The sequence below is a fragment of the Macrobrachium nipponense genome, chromosome 43, assembly GCF_015104395.2.
Source record: "Macrobrachium nipponense isolate FS-2020 chromosome 43, ASM1510439v2, whole genome shotgun sequence".
Taxonomy (NCBI): domain Eukaryota; kingdom Metazoa; phylum Arthropoda; class Malacostraca; order Decapoda; family Palaemonidae; genus Macrobrachium; species Macrobrachium nipponense.
This window is the reverse complement of record NC_061104.1, coordinates 51,821,606-51,836,910: the sequence shown is the minus strand read 5'-3', so window position 1 is coordinate 51,836,910 and position 15,305 is coordinate 51,821,606. Positions and strand designations below refer to the sequence as shown.

General features: G+C 37.9%; 1 protein-coding gene across 8 annotated transcripts in view; it reads left to right on the top strand.

The window, feature by feature from the left end:
* LOC135213739 (leucine-rich repeats and immunoglobulin-like domains protein 3) overlaps positions 1–15,305 on the top strand; it is a 335,032-nt gene that overhangs the window by 307,330 nt on the left and 12,397 nt on the right. For 6 of the 8 annotated variants that reach the window (XM_064247861.1, XM_064247862.1, XM_064247864.1 and 3 more), the window contains 6 exons: positions 547–683; positions 1,970–2,122; positions 2,801–2,981; positions 5,070–5,209; positions 6,359–6,537; positions 14,329–14,418. In XM_064247861.1, the coding sequence (XP_064103931.1) occupies positions 547–683; positions 1,970–2,122; positions 2,801–2,981; positions 5,070–5,209; positions 6,359–6,537; positions 14,329–14,418 (880 nt within the window). Of the gene's footprint in view, positions 1–546; positions 684–1,969; positions 2,123–2,800; positions 2,982–5,069; positions 5,210–6,358; positions 6,538–7,474; positions 7,531–14,328; positions 14,419–15,305 lie in introns of all 8 variants that reach the window. The other 2 variants (XM_064247866.1, XM_064247865.1) reach the window with 2 other exon arrangements.

The window sequence follows — 15,305 nt, the reverse complement described above, 5'->3', positions numbered from 1 at the left end:
ACTAGATAGATGGTTTAGTTGACTTGATATAAAGGGATCGGATATTGGAGCTCGGTCTCTGACGACCCTACGTTTGCATGGTACTGCTCGGCCATTAGATGCGACCTCTTTTTAGCCCTTTACTGTAGCTCCATTTCCGCATTCTTTCTTCCTTTATTTTGACCAGACTCTCTAACTATTACTTCTTACTGCAACAGTGGGGGTTTCTCCTATTAATAGAGGTTCTTTGCAGCGTCCCTTCCTTAATCCTCTAGCTGCAACCGCGTTCATTCATTTTACTGTACCTCCGTTCATATTCGCTTTCTTCCATCTTATTTTCCACCCACTCCTAACTATTGTTTCACAGTGCAACTGCTTTGAGGTTTTCCACCTGTTACGTCTTTAATCTCAATTTCCCTTTCATGGTTGAATGACCTCATAGATCCCAACGCTTGCTTGGCCTTTGTCCTAAATTCTGTATTCCACTTCGTTCCAATTGCAAATTCTACTCTGTTTTCGTCTTGTACTTGCGTCATTCCGCCGTTCCAGTCTCGTTCTTCGTTCCAGGAAACTGATTCGACTGAACTTGGGCAAGAACAATCTGGACGACATCCCCACCGACACCTTCCACCCACTGACCAACTTGGAGGTACTCGATCTTCACGAGAACAAGATTCACCACATCCCCGACGGCGCTTTCAAGGGTAGGACTGCCTGCTGAAGCAGCCTGCAGGAGGAATCTCTTGTGCAACTGTAGTAGAAGGGTGTAGTGGTTGAGGAGAGAAAGAATAGAGAATAAATCTAATAATAACAATCTGATAGCAAAACGGTTTCATGACTTGACAATAAATGATCCTCGTCAGTTTATAAAAGTTTTTTTTTCTTTTCAAAGAAAAGTTTGCAGGTGTCGTGGTTGGTGGTTGAGGGAAAAAAAGGGCTAGTAACAATAAGCTTTCATGCCTGACAGAAAATAATCCTCGCCAGGGTTTGTAAAGGAGTGTGTTTCCTTTTATTTTATAAAGAAAAGTTTGAAGTCGTAAGCAGATATTTCACATAGGTAGGAATACAAGAATTCATTGCACTGTAGTGAAAAAGGAATTTCTGTGAGGCCAATATGGGCTGGATAAACGATTACTTGACCCAAAAATGGTTTGCTTTGGTTGTAGGATCACCTTGGTTTGTCGTACTTGAAGGGAACAGGTCTCGGATGAGGTAAGGTTATACTTAAGCGGAGAAAGTTAATGTGATTGCAGAAATTGTTCGGATGTAGAATGTGAATGTATCCACGATGAAGTTGATCAGCTCTTTTATTGTCATTTAGGTGAGAGAAACTCATTGTTGAAAACGAGTTTCTGAACGGACGTTTCTGTCATCAAAAAGCAAACAATTCTTAAGGTTTGTGTGAGAGGAAGAAGGGTATCCAAAGTATCGTGATATCAGAATGGAGTTGGTGGTTATATTGTGGTCATATTGTGAAATGACAATAAAGTAATAGACTTCTTTTTTTAACATTTTCACCGTGAAGATCCTTCCAAATAGGATACGGATTTTGTGTATTTGTTAATATACAGTATGTAACAATGTTCATAGGTACAGTTGTTAAATTACCACTTACGGGCTACTCAAAAGCAAGAGCCCGTGCCAGCATAAGGCTGGCTTAATCGTACTACTAGTAGGGTGTAACACGAGATTATGTAAATACTTTGGGAAATGAAAGAAAAACTAAAAATATGCATTTTCAAGCTTCGTTTGTCCCTGAGGGGAATTTTAATTTTAATATGACCGTCATTCATTACCACTTCTCTAAAGTGAGGGTGGTTGGTAACGGGTGGTGGGAGTAGCGTGGGAGAGGGTGCCAAGGGGGTGGGAAGTGAATAAGGCAAGTGGATTGCTTGTCTTTTCATTTTAATGATTAACTTGTGTGCATAATGTATATATACATTGTACACATACACACACACATCACCACTTACCTCCGCCCATTTTGCAGGTTTGCATAAGCTGGACATCCTCAAACTGGAATACAATTTGATCAGCACCATTCAGGGCGACGTCTTCAGCGACTTGGGAGTCCTCAATTCCTTGAACATCGAACATAACCACATCGTCAACATCAGTGACAGAGCTTTTGCTGGTCTAGAGAGTAAGTTTAAGTTGTGGTTATTATTATTATTATTATTATTATTATTATTATTATTATTATTATTATTATTATTATTATTATTATTATTATTATTATTATAAAGGATTAAGACCTACAGAGGTGACATTTTAAAGGTAAATAGCTTTTATTTTGAGTTGCGGGAATTTGTATTTGTCTTAACATCAAATTCAGCCATTAGGAAGTGATATCGACCATTACCTCTTGATTTTTAAATCTTTTGGATACTCTTGTTACAAAATTTCAATACAGTCCATGGTTAATTGGGGCCCACTTGACAAAAAATTGTTCAATGGAGATCTTGGCCAAAGAAAAATTGACCCCATTAATGGACTAACAAAGATGACTGGCTAAAATACATATGGGATCATCGTTTGGCTGCTTTTGGTCGGGGTGAGGATAAAGTCATCAGTCATTATTTGGCCTTACCAGAGAGAATAACAAGGTCATGGAAGAGAGGGAGAATGTGGCCCTTCATTTCCCCTTTTTCCTTGTTTTCTCTCATGTTGGTAAAAGCTTCCAAGCATCCAGCTACATCCCACAGATGAGCAATAATGCCGGGACGTACTAACCTTGCTCTTTGTTATTCCTGCATGTGAGGAGGTGTGTCAATATGAGCAGAAGAACATCTCATTTGACTGACTTTTTTTTCTCCACCAGGTCACCTCGAGTGGCTGGAACTCGGGAACAACCGTCTGGACCACATTCCCTCCCACGCCCTCAGGCCACTACACAACCTGCGTCAGCTCGACCTGGACTCGAACAAAATCACCGAGATTCAGGAGGACGCTTTCCACGGTTACGGAGACACCATCAAGTACATCCTTCTTGACAAGAACCAGTAAGTGCGTCCTGAGTAGGGCGGGTTCAAGGGAAGGAGAAAACCTTTTTCTGTATGCTAATTTCAGTCTTCAGGTCTCTCTCTCTCTCTCTCTCTCTCTCTCTCTCTCTCTCTCTCTCTCTCTCTCTCTCTCTCTCTCTCTCTCTGACCTAAAGTTACTTCTCATTTGGATTCCCCCCTCTCTTGCTCCTTTCTACTTCAGCCCTCTCCGTAGCAAAACTTAGATTCTCTCTCTCTCTCTCTCTCTCTCTCTCTCTCTCTCTCTCTCTCTCTGTTACCATGTACTTTGTAGATCTATAAAAGAGGACCTGGATCTCTTAACCCAAATTAGCCCAGAACATCTATTCATGAGTAATGTTTATAAATGTATGCTTGAATTTGCATTCTTATTAATTTGCATGTATGTAAATGTGTATGCGTTTGTGTGTGCCGTTTTTTCATACAGCTCAAAAGTGATTTTAATTAAGAGCCTGAAAGACCAAGAGAATAATTATTTAGCACCTGTACTTAGTAGATGCACTTGGGGTCAGGCTTTGTGGTAAGTAACAAACCCAGGTACCAAAGACCCTATATTATGGCTTGCAGTAAATGAGTTCAAAGCCTGATCTACCCTGTACTTTAAACGTGATATTATTATTATTATTATTATTATTATTATTAATTAGTGATTATTATTATTATTATTATTATTTTTTTATTATATTCGGAAGAGAAACCCTGTTTATGCGGAACAAGCATTTTTTGCACAGTTCTGAAGGCATTGTTTATTATCAATGTGAAGCGTAACTTTCAGCTTTTAAATGACGAAATCATGCTAATTTTGCAATACTAGGGACATATTTTTCTGGACCACCGTGATAGGTTAGAACAGTGCAAAATAATACATTTAATCTGGCTTCGTATATGTGAGGAAAATACTAAGGCTTGTTAACAGGTATTGTCAATTTTATTTCTAGAGTATATTTCAGTTTTATGTTTGGCAGGAGAAAGTAGTAGTAGTTACATTTTAATACACTTTTATTTATTGATTTATTAGTTCAATTTTTTCCTTTTTAGTAAGTCAGATCTCTTCTTTCGACATTTCCCTTTTCCTTCTTTACTTCCTAATGAACACTATATTCTTTCGAAGTTTGAATTTCAAGTCAGTGACCTCTGTGGTGGGCTTGTTCCATATGAATAGTGTTCATCTAATAATAATAATAATAATAATAATAATAATAATAATAATAATAATATAATAATAATAATAATAATAATAATAATAATTGTAGTTAAGGATCTACATTCATGGTTATTTAGCCGAATTTAAAGTTTTATTCATAAAAAAATGAAATGCTGAAAATATTATGTATGTTTTCAAGTGTTCTGGTTTTGATGCTTTTTTTTTATTCTAGAGATTTATTTGTGCATCTTCATGCCCTTTCGTTGGACTATATTTAAGTATATGCTGTGGTTAATAACATTCTATTAGTTATGTTTCATATTATGCCACAGTTTATGTTAAATGTCAAAGCTTTTTTATGTTTCCCTCTGACTTTGCACCTTCACTGGTGAATGTAAATTTTAGGAAGTCAATATGACTGGAATATTGTGGAAGTTTTATGTGACATCCTATCTGCTTGTTTGTTTGTTTTTATGCATTGTGAAGAGGTGTGTGTGCCACGTTAATTAATCATGAGTTTTTTTATGTAAATATGTATGTATTATTATTATTCAGAAAATTAAGAACCATATTCATATGGAACAAGCCCACCACAGGGGCCACTGACATGAAATTCAAGCTTCCAAAGAATATTATGGTGAAAGTAGAGAAAGTCAAGGGAAGTACAGAAAGAAAAGATCTCGCTCATTAAAAAGAATATTGAAAAGTTAATCAGTAGATAAAAATGTATTGGAATGCGAAGAGAGGAGCATCAGGGTAGTAATGCATTGCATCTTCGCTTGGACTAATAAAGTTGATATCACCAATTTATTTTTTCTGAGATATGAAGCAAAGATGAACTGAACTATCTATATATCTACAAGTGTCCTCTTCATCATCTTCTTCTTATACGTCTTCCTCCTCCTCCTCCTCCTCCTTCCCCGCAGCATCTCCCGAATCCCGCCCAACGCCTTCAGAGACCTGCACTCCCTGGAGTGGCTGAAACTCTCCCACAACAACATCAGGGAATTGCCGGAGGAGACAGTAATGCCCATCTTAGATACCCTCACCATGATCGATGTGGCAAGTGAGTGTTTATTGTGCCTTCTACCTTTCATTGTTTTTGCCAGGGTTAGTGCCATCAGTGAACCTCACCCGGGGCACTGTACGCACTACTTTAGGTTCTTTGCAGAGCTTGAAACCCTACAGAAACAGCCACACCGAGACAGGGAGAAGGTGGCAGGGTGAGAGCAGTTTGAGATGGAATGGTATTCGTTTCTTTTTGGGTTACTTGGGTCTTGTCTTCATTTTTACGTACGTGTTTTTTTTTTCCTCCCTTTCTCCTCAAGTGACACCTTTCAACCCTCCTTTACTCTCAGTTTTCCTTTCAGCGCTAAAAAAATATATCTTAGTTTTACCAGACCACTGAGCTGATTAACAGCTCTCCTAGGTCTGGCCCGAAGGATTAGATATTTTTACGTAGCTAGGAACCAATTGGTTACCTAGCAACGGGACCTACAGCTTATTGTGGAATCCGAACCACATTATATCGAGAAATGAATTTCTATCACCAGAAATAAATTCCTCTGGTTCCACGTTGACCGAGCAGATAATCGAACTTCGGACCACCGTATTGGTAGCCGAGCGCGAAATCCACTCGGCCAACGAGGGACTCCTTTCAGCGCTGAATGACCTCATAGGTCCTCCCAGTGCGCTTGTCATCAGACCTAAATCTCACATTCCTTTTCATTCATGAGGGAGCATCATTGGACCGTATTAATTAGGCCTCTGGGTCATTCAGCGCTGAAAATCCCATTGAAACGATTAATAGGACAGGGTGGAAAGTAAGATGGAAGAGAGGGGATATGAACGGAGGTACAGTAAAAGGAATGAAAGGGGTTGCATCTAGGGAGAGAACGGACGGTAGAACGAACCTTGAGTAGTGCTTACAGTGCATCACGGGAGGTGCACTGACGGCACTACCCTCTATATATGGTTTGAAGTTCATGAATAAAGGGAAGATTTAAGTCACGAGAGAGAGAGAGAGAGAGAGAGAGAGAGAGAGAGAGAGAGAGAGATGGGAAAACATTGCGTTGCTAACTGCTGGTGAGTCTCGGAGTCTGTAAGGTATGGCGCCTCTCTTGCATGATTTGGCGTGGTGGGTGAGACCCGTTTTCTTCGACCTTATTTAATGTCGGTGCCTGTGCGCATACTCACACTCTTCTCCTTGACGCAGACAACCCCCTGGTTTGTAACTGCGACCTGCTGTGGCTGAAGGCTTGGCTGAGCAACCCACACAACCAGGACCACGTCGAGTCCGCCGGTGAACACATCTGTCACACCAAAGACCGCACGACACACGCCATCGCCAACCTCCCCGAACGGGAGTTCAACTGTCCCCCGCGCCTCCAAGAGGTAAGGTTCCTTCAGGGCACTCCTCTATCCTCCGTAGGAGGCACCTGTTTAATTCAGTTATTTTTTTTTTTTTCATTCTTCTAAGGAAATGAAGAACAGAAAGGCTTTGTAGATATGATAAGGCTGTGATTCAGGGGCTTTTTTTCAATAGTGGCACAACTTTGTGGTCATGTTTATATATATATTTCTATTATTATTACAATTTTTATTTCTCTTGATTGCCCTTTTCTCTTCTTGGGTAGTGCTAAGGCTATCTCTAGAGAGGAAGGTGATGTTTCTCTCTTGGCCCTTTTCTCTCTCTTATTATATAACTCATTCGTGTGTTCGCGACCAAATGTGTTTCCTAGAAACTCATTGATTTGCTCTGCTGATTTTTGTGTAGTGTTTCTCCATGACAGTTTTTTTTAAAGCTACAAAAAAAAGTCTTGTTTCAATAACTGAATTTCTTTCCCCTTCCTCTTTTTTGACTCCTGACTTTCCTTTGGGTAAAGTAAAATTAGGTTTAATGCCCAAAAAATTATTGTTGTCGTGAAGCTCTCTGTGATTTTGGATGGAAAGCTCAGTAATCAATCGCCTCTGCCAAGATCGGCGGCAGCTTTTGATATTTCTAGTTTGTCACTCATCTCATTCATGTGGATTATGATCCTTCACAAACGGTCAGATAATGAATTTCAGTTCTTAAACCCAATAGATTATAAGATTTGATCTGTAAATACTGTTCGATAAGATAAACAATTAAAACATAGAACTTAATATTCATAATCCTTCTTAAAACCTGTATTTGTTTTTGTTTTTTCCGTATTTTTATGCATTCAAGTGACATCCGTATTGCATGTTCAGTTTTATTTCATATATATACCCAAAAAACCATTTCCATGTTCCTTTTTTTCCCCTTATATTATTTCGTTTAATTGACTGCCTGCTTTGTCTACCGTAGGGGTTTTCATAAGGAGTTTCCTAGAACTTGGCGACCCATCGATAGCTGTAGCAACCGTAAGTCTTATTTTCTAGCATCTGTGGCCATTTGCCCGTGACTGAGCCTGCCATTATCCGGGTTGAAATTTGAATGCATACCTCCGCGAAAGATCAAGAAGATGTAGGCCATCTTGTTCTGAAAGCAAAATAAACTGTTGAAAGCGAGCTGTGAAAGCTCCTCTTTGTTTGTATCGTATGTGAATTTGCGTGTCTAAACCACTGCACTATTTAATCTTAGTTACTGAAAGCTCTTCCTCCTCTTGATGGCTCTTGGCGAACGCGATCGCGTGACGTCAGTTTACAAAAACGATTGAGTTGAGATTTGTGTGGCTCAGTTTCAGTCATTCCTCACAAACAGAATTCGAGAGGATGATGCCTAAGAATACTTGACATGTGAGGATGATTGCCCCGTGGCATTCGTGCATGACCTTTTACAGGTAAACGAGAATGCGTTCTTCCTCTGCAATGATGAAGTCTGGAAGATGACACCTCTCCTAAGCCTACAAGTATGCTATATGCTCATGTCTGTATTATTTTTTTCCTCTTCTCCCCCAGCGATTTAAGCTTTTTATCTCAAGCTACCAGTATGCTCTACACTCGAGTGTTGTCACGACAAAAGCCTTGCGACTCTGACAACTTGTTGTACCTTTCCCTGAGAGATAAGCTTTGTTTTCCGATCCACAAGTATGCTACAAGCTCGAATTCTTGCCTCTCTGAGAGCTCTGCATGGCTAGCCTGATTCGATTTTTTTCTATCCCTTGTCTCTAAAGTTCATAATCCAGTTGCTTCTACTGTAGGTACTCGAAGGTCAGAGAGGAAGTTGCTGATAGTCGGCCGTAGACTAGAAATGCGTAAGTCTCAGTTCTGTTGTCTGTTCTAATAACTTCTAGAGTTCAAACGCAGAAAGTACACCTGAGGAGTATGACTCCAAACCAGCTGCTTTATGTTCTGACTGATCTTCTTTCTTGATGTGTAAACAGAAACTTCTTCAATGCATATTTATGTTAGCTTTTCCTGTTACCTTCTAATGTAGAAAGGTTGCTCACGGCCTCAAGTTTTCCCATCAAACAGTTTTTAAATTGAATTTTATTCATATATAAAATTATTTTGATGTTTTAGGTTTATGTGCGGCTTGAAATTAGTTGATACAGCTTGTTGAGCTACTTCTGAAAGCTAATCATGAATCATTGCTCTCTTCCCACTTTAGTGAGGTATTTACATCGCTGTGTGGAATATCCTTTTAAATAGATATGTAGTCTTAATTCCCTGCCACTTTTTACCATATTTATGAGAGCGAAAATGTGGAATCACAAAGAGAGATGTTGCTGAAAAAGCTAGATTTCCTTAAGGGTTAGACAGTTGCCAATATTACAGTTTGTAGGAGTGGAGAGTATTTATTTGAAAAAAGAATGTGCGTTTAATGTCGCAGAACATTATAGGTAAAAGTCTTGAAAACTTCATGGGTATATATCTATTATGATGAATATATATATATATATATATATATATATCCAATTATATATATATATATATATATATATATATATATATATATATATATATATATATATATTATTTGTGTGTGCTTGCGCAGGCCTGTATGTCTGTGCGTATTGACATGAGAATGCATCATAAATGTAGTTCGTATGCGTTGTTGAGGATGCAGCTCAGCCAAAACTCAGATGAGAACACCTGTTATGCAGGTGCCGAAAGGAATGAAATTCGTCTCATCAGTTTTGGTTTGAGAAAAGTTAGAAATTAAGTTACAGGTGTACAGTTATTATTTCGACACATGTACAGACGTTATTTTGACATGTGTACAGGTGCTATTTTGACAGTGTACATATTTTATTTTGACAGGTGTATAGATGCTATTTTGACAGTTATACGTGTGTTATTTTGCCAGGCGTAAAGGTGATATGTTGTCAGGTGTAAAGTTGTCATTTTGACAGGTATGCAGATGTTATCCTAATAGGTATACAGTTCTTTTGATTGGTGTACAGATGTTATTTTTACGGGTGTGCATGTGTTATTTTGACATGTGTAGAGGTGTTATTTTGACAGGTGTACACATGTTATTTTGACAGGTGTGCAGGTGTTACTTTGACTGGTGTACAGGTGTTATTTTGACAGATTTATAGGTGTTAGTTCGATATTGTATAAGATAGTATCTGTATACGTCAAAATAACATCTGTACACTGTATTTTGACAGGATACAGGTGTTAATTTGGCCAGGTGTTATTTAGACAGGTGTACAAATGTCATTTTGACAGGTGTACATGTGTTATTTTGGCAAGTGTACGATTCTTATTTTTGCAGATACAGATATTATCTTGACAGTTGTACATATCTCTCAAAATAACTGTACGCCTGTCAAAATAACACTTGTTCACCTATCAAAATAACATTTGTATACCTGCTGAAATAAATTCTGTACAACTGTTAAAATAACGCCTTTACACCTGGCAAAATTACGCCTGAACACTCGTTGAAATAACGCCTATTAAAATAACATCGGTATACCTGTCATAATAACACTATACACAAGATAAAACTGTACACTAGCCATAATAACATCTGTACATCAGTCTAAGTAACACAAGTACATCTGTCCAAATGACACCCGTACACCTCTCAAAATAACAGCTTTACACCTGTCGAAAACACCTGCACGCTACTTAGTGCTATGGGCAACGTATAACATACCAGGAGAGAATGGCAATATTTTCCATGTGTATTGCAGAGGAAGTATCATATTTCAAGTTTTTTTTTTTTTTTACCAAAAATGGAGTAAATTTGTTATTTTAAAACATAATCAAGTTTTAAGTGTTATGATTTTTGGGGGAAATTAATTTTGAGATGGAAGTGACAGCCTCAACATTCATGGCATTTTCTTAAAGTTGAATTGAATGGGGTTGAGTTAAGTTGCTCAAATGAAGTATTAATCATTTTGAAAAGGTTTTATTTTTCTACACTTGACTCATTCACCATCTCGAATATTTCATATTTAAATTGAAATTATGTTAACTTCAAGATTTTATAGATATTTTGTGGGAAGTATTGTTATTTTATTCTGTATTGTCGCACTTTCTGTGAACAATTCTAGCGATAACACTGAATGCCACCATGAAGCATAATATCATAAACTCTACGGTCACAGATTGCCACGTTTCACTTACTCGGTTATATTTCGCTGAAGTAGAATGTCATAAAGTTATACTTTACTGAACTTACTCTGTTCTACTTAGCTTTGCAATGATAATAAACCAATAATATTTCATTAGTTCTTTTGTTTTGATGAGAGTCAAAGTAACGATATTAATTCTTTATGATAATTGGGGTTTTGATAACTTCATTATTGTTATCATTGTTGCTCTCCTGGTATTATTATTATTATTATTATTATTATTATTATTATTATTATTATTATTATTATTATTATTATTATTATTATTATTATTCTAACTTTGAACTCTTTGGCGTTTAGTAGAGATGTATGATCAAGGTAGTATTAAGAAGTATGGTTTTTATGGATGACCTAGATATAAAAAGAAAGTCATAGGGTGCACTGGTAAGGCCAGTAGGTTTGTAATGCCTGAAATAAGTAGAAGAAACAGAATAGTGTATTCGAAATATGAATGAATGTTACCAGAGTTGAAGGAAACTTTATTAATGTGGAGATGGTTATGGTAGTAAGGAGGGCTATAGAGGACGCGTGGAATGAGGTAACACAACCATAGCGAATGGACAGGCCTGATCCATTAGCAAATGACTTCCAGGTAATGTGAATAATGATCACTTAGGGCAAATCCCACCGTGGGTGAGAGGCAATGTGGAGGCATGAGCTGGAAGCTATAAAGAGATCATAGGAATGACTTCTTGGAGGATGTTGCGCAGGAATGAAATGAAAAAGCGAATGAATGAGAAGTGTACAAATGGCGAGAAAGGTCCAAGATTCTTAGAAGATATCCTGAAAAGGATAGCGTAACCGAAGAGGCAACTGGGGTTTTAGAGGAGGTTCGCCCATTTCAAGAAAATAAGGGGAGCTGAGCGTAAGTGGGTTAAGAAGGCATTCTTCGGGAAATCTAGAGCATGGAAAGAAGGAAAGGAGACCTTAAGGTCTTAGAAATTCTTCAATCTTGATGATGTTGGAGAAGGAAGGGGAAGGTGTGGCAGCTACTGCTGCCGTCGTCCTTTGCTTGAGCCAGTCCCAGCAGGGAAACTTTTCATGGACAGGAATGATTATTGTTGCTCCTAACATTTTACTGACAAGAATGATTATTCTTTTTGTTGTTGCCGCTGCTGTTCTTATTGTTGCAGATTACCTAGAGGATTCCATATCACCCCCATCCAGATCTAGTGTTGCACAATTGAGGACAATTTTTTTTATGTAACATCCCACGTTAAAGATTGCCTTTAAGTTCCTTCTTTTTCGTTTTCAAATCTTATCAACTTCAACTTGCACTGCGCTGTAGAGGCAACGGTTTTGATACCTCCTGCACCGTTTTTATATCTCATTTACTTATTTATTTATTTATTTACTTATTTTTTTTTATCGGTATGTTGTTTTAGAAGGGGGATGGGTTGTTTTAAAATATAGTTATTTAGTATTTATCTGTATTCAAAATTTATGTGAAGTGCCACATATTTTAACATAATTGTATTAATTTTTAAAAATTTGTTTTTGCATATTTTATTGTAGGATTGAAATCCATTCATGAAATGACGATGAAGATTCCTTTCGTAGCTAGTGATAAGATGTTTTTATTTTTTAGATTTTTGTGTTAGTTGTTTGCATAGCAATTACAAGGTTCTTTTTATGACTAAAGTGTGAATGTTATTTCCAGATATTGCCTTGCTAAGTGGACAATTAGACCCAGTTCCTTAGTTTTGGTCTGAATTTGTAGTCAGTCATTTTGGAGTGGAATTAGCAAACTGATTACAACACCTTGGAAAGTCATTCTCTTTGGAGAATGATCTAAGCACCTTATATATATGTTTTGTTCCTAAACTTTTCTTGTGACATTAAGCACACCGATGAGTCTTCGTCCAGGATTTTCTTTTCACTTTCATTTGTGTTGTTACTTTTAAAATTGATCATTTTCTGTTTTTATCTCTTTTTATTTTCGAAAAGGAGGGTTATTGTAGCATGGACTGTGTTTTTGTTAGTGTAGATGAAACTTGTTTTTTAAAGTTTCCAGTTGAATGTACAGTCATCCATCACAATATTTTACTAAGGATATTGGATGCTGGTTTTCAGTCTGCGACTTAGTTCCACACATGCGAGAAAGAAATAAAAAATAAAAAGTCACCAAATGCTTCGACCCCTATTTGGGAAACGCCGGAAGTAGTCGCAGAATAAATCGTGGAGCAGACCCAAACAATTAAACTATCGGAAGTTTCAGGTGAAAAATGAGATCAACTTTGCTTTTTCAGTCATTCTCGTTTCATTGGGTCTAAGATTCTTTCAGTCCAAAAGTGGGAAGACTCGACGGCCCTCCGACGACAAACGCGTGATTTTCCGGTGACGACCTCGAGAGGGAGCAGGCGGTAAGCCTTGCTTATGGGACCTGACAGCCACTGAACTTAAATGTTGTCGTTGCGTGTGTGAGTGTGTATGCGTTGTCTTGGGTGGTAGGAAATAAAGACACGCTTTCCCATTTTTGTTTTACCCTTATTGTGTTGTTGCTTGTCATGTCAATCTGAGGAACACTACAAGGCATTCATGAAACGAGGGTCGTTCTTTGAAAACGAGAAGAGAAAGGATCTGAGAGAAATATTATAGATTTCATCTTCCTTTTTTTGCAAAGAATCTTTTTCATGGTGGAGTTGAGGACAGAGAGAAACTCTTCTTCTTGATGATATATAGCTTGGCTCCATTAGGCTGCTCGTAAGAGAAGAGTGTCAAAGAATCACGGTCAATCCACGAACGAAATAATGTACGAAGATGGGATCCACTTCATTCACCTCTTCTTGATCTTTGTGACTTTTTACCTTAACTAGTGGGTGGTCCCACCTTGGTGCATTCTTTGCCTGCAACGCACAATGGAGCGGAGTATTCAAATCGATGATGATGCGGCTCGCAATAGAGCTGCCTGAAGTTAAGATCAAGACTCAATAGGGATCCTTGTTTTCATTTTTCTCTCTCGCTTTTGTATGGGGGTCAATTTTGTTGTCTCTGTCCGCCGACTGCATCACCTTTCCCGTGATCATTGTCAACTTGATCGTTCACGATGGTCATTAGTGTTTTAGATGTTCTGATAGGTTGTACTTGATGACTCTCATAGGCCAGGTCTACAATGTTCCTTTCACTTTGCCCACTGGCCAGAACTTCGTCATTAGCCGCCCACAAAGAAACTTGGTCCCCTTTCTTTCTCTCTCTCATGTCTGGTTTAATGGTCAATATGTATATACATTTGTCAACTGTGAGTGTGGCACACACGTACACCTTTTTCTTCCTTTAAAGAGAGAAAAAAACAAAATTTAATCATTGTTTCCATATTATCTTCGCCAGTCGGCTAATGCAAAACACTTGTCTCGTTTTATATATATATATATTGTATTTATATTTCTGTATTTTATATATATATCTATAATTTGCTGGAGAATTTTATCAACATTATTATTTTTTCTATTCTTTGTATGCCCTACTGCCACTTCTACTACTGCTAATACTACTACTACTGCTTCTGCTACTACGTTATTGTAGAGTCCAAAAAAGAACAGTTGAGAATATTTAGAGGTAAAAACTTGTGCCAACATTATATATATATATATATATAACAGGGGAGAAAAGCTGAGTATTGTTTGTTTAGGTGGTGCCTGTGACACAGGCAGCTCCTCAGATTACGCCAACAAGAAGACAAAACGCCACTTCCGGTCCTATAGGTATCCTCCAAACAACTGTGAGTGTTCCTTAGTACTAGTCATAGTGATTATAGTGGTTATTTGTAGATCAGTGGAATGAATCTTTGGAGTGCAATTAACGCCCAGGTTTTTTTTATGTCCAAAACTATAACTTTTTTAGCTCTCAGTTCCTGCATTTCAACTTACACATCGATTGTTTTTTTGGAATATATATATTATATATATTGCCACGCAAGTGCTACCACTTATTATTACCGTGCCTGGCTCAGCCCCCGGAAGCAGCATTATCAGGCCCTACGGTAGTTCTGACACACACCTAAGACCCTTAATCTGTGAATATCGCCGAAGTTCAGCAAACAGTGTCAAATGTTACAAAAATAACAGAGAAAAATTGCTACTTAAATTGCATTGGATTATTTTGGTGTTTTAGATCAACCTCCCTCTCCCTTTTTTCAGTCACCAACCTCTGTTTGTACTCGAATTCGAAACTGAAAGACCACTCGAGTCCACACTCGCCCAGTCCTCATTCAGAAATCACGTTGGATTCACTTCATATGCGCCGATTGAAATAAAACACATTCAAAAAAATAGAACTCCGCTTGGCGTATAGAACCCCGGTAGTTTTTTTTTTTTTTTTTTTTTTTTTTTTTTGTCATTTTCATCATTTTTTTGTATGTCATTTCATCATTTTTTTTATGGTTCATTTCGTGCAAGATTCGCTGACGAAAGAAGCCAAACTCACAGTCATAAATCGGTATCTTCTCACGACCTTCGGCCGCGAGGCTGTTGTTGAGGTCCGCCTCAGGCACTGTTAGAATACAGAAGGATAGATCTGGAGATGAGCGCTCAGAGTAATATGAATCAGACGCGTCCCAAATGACCGCAGTTTTTTGTTTTCCAAGAGGGGTTTATCGAACCGTCCGGA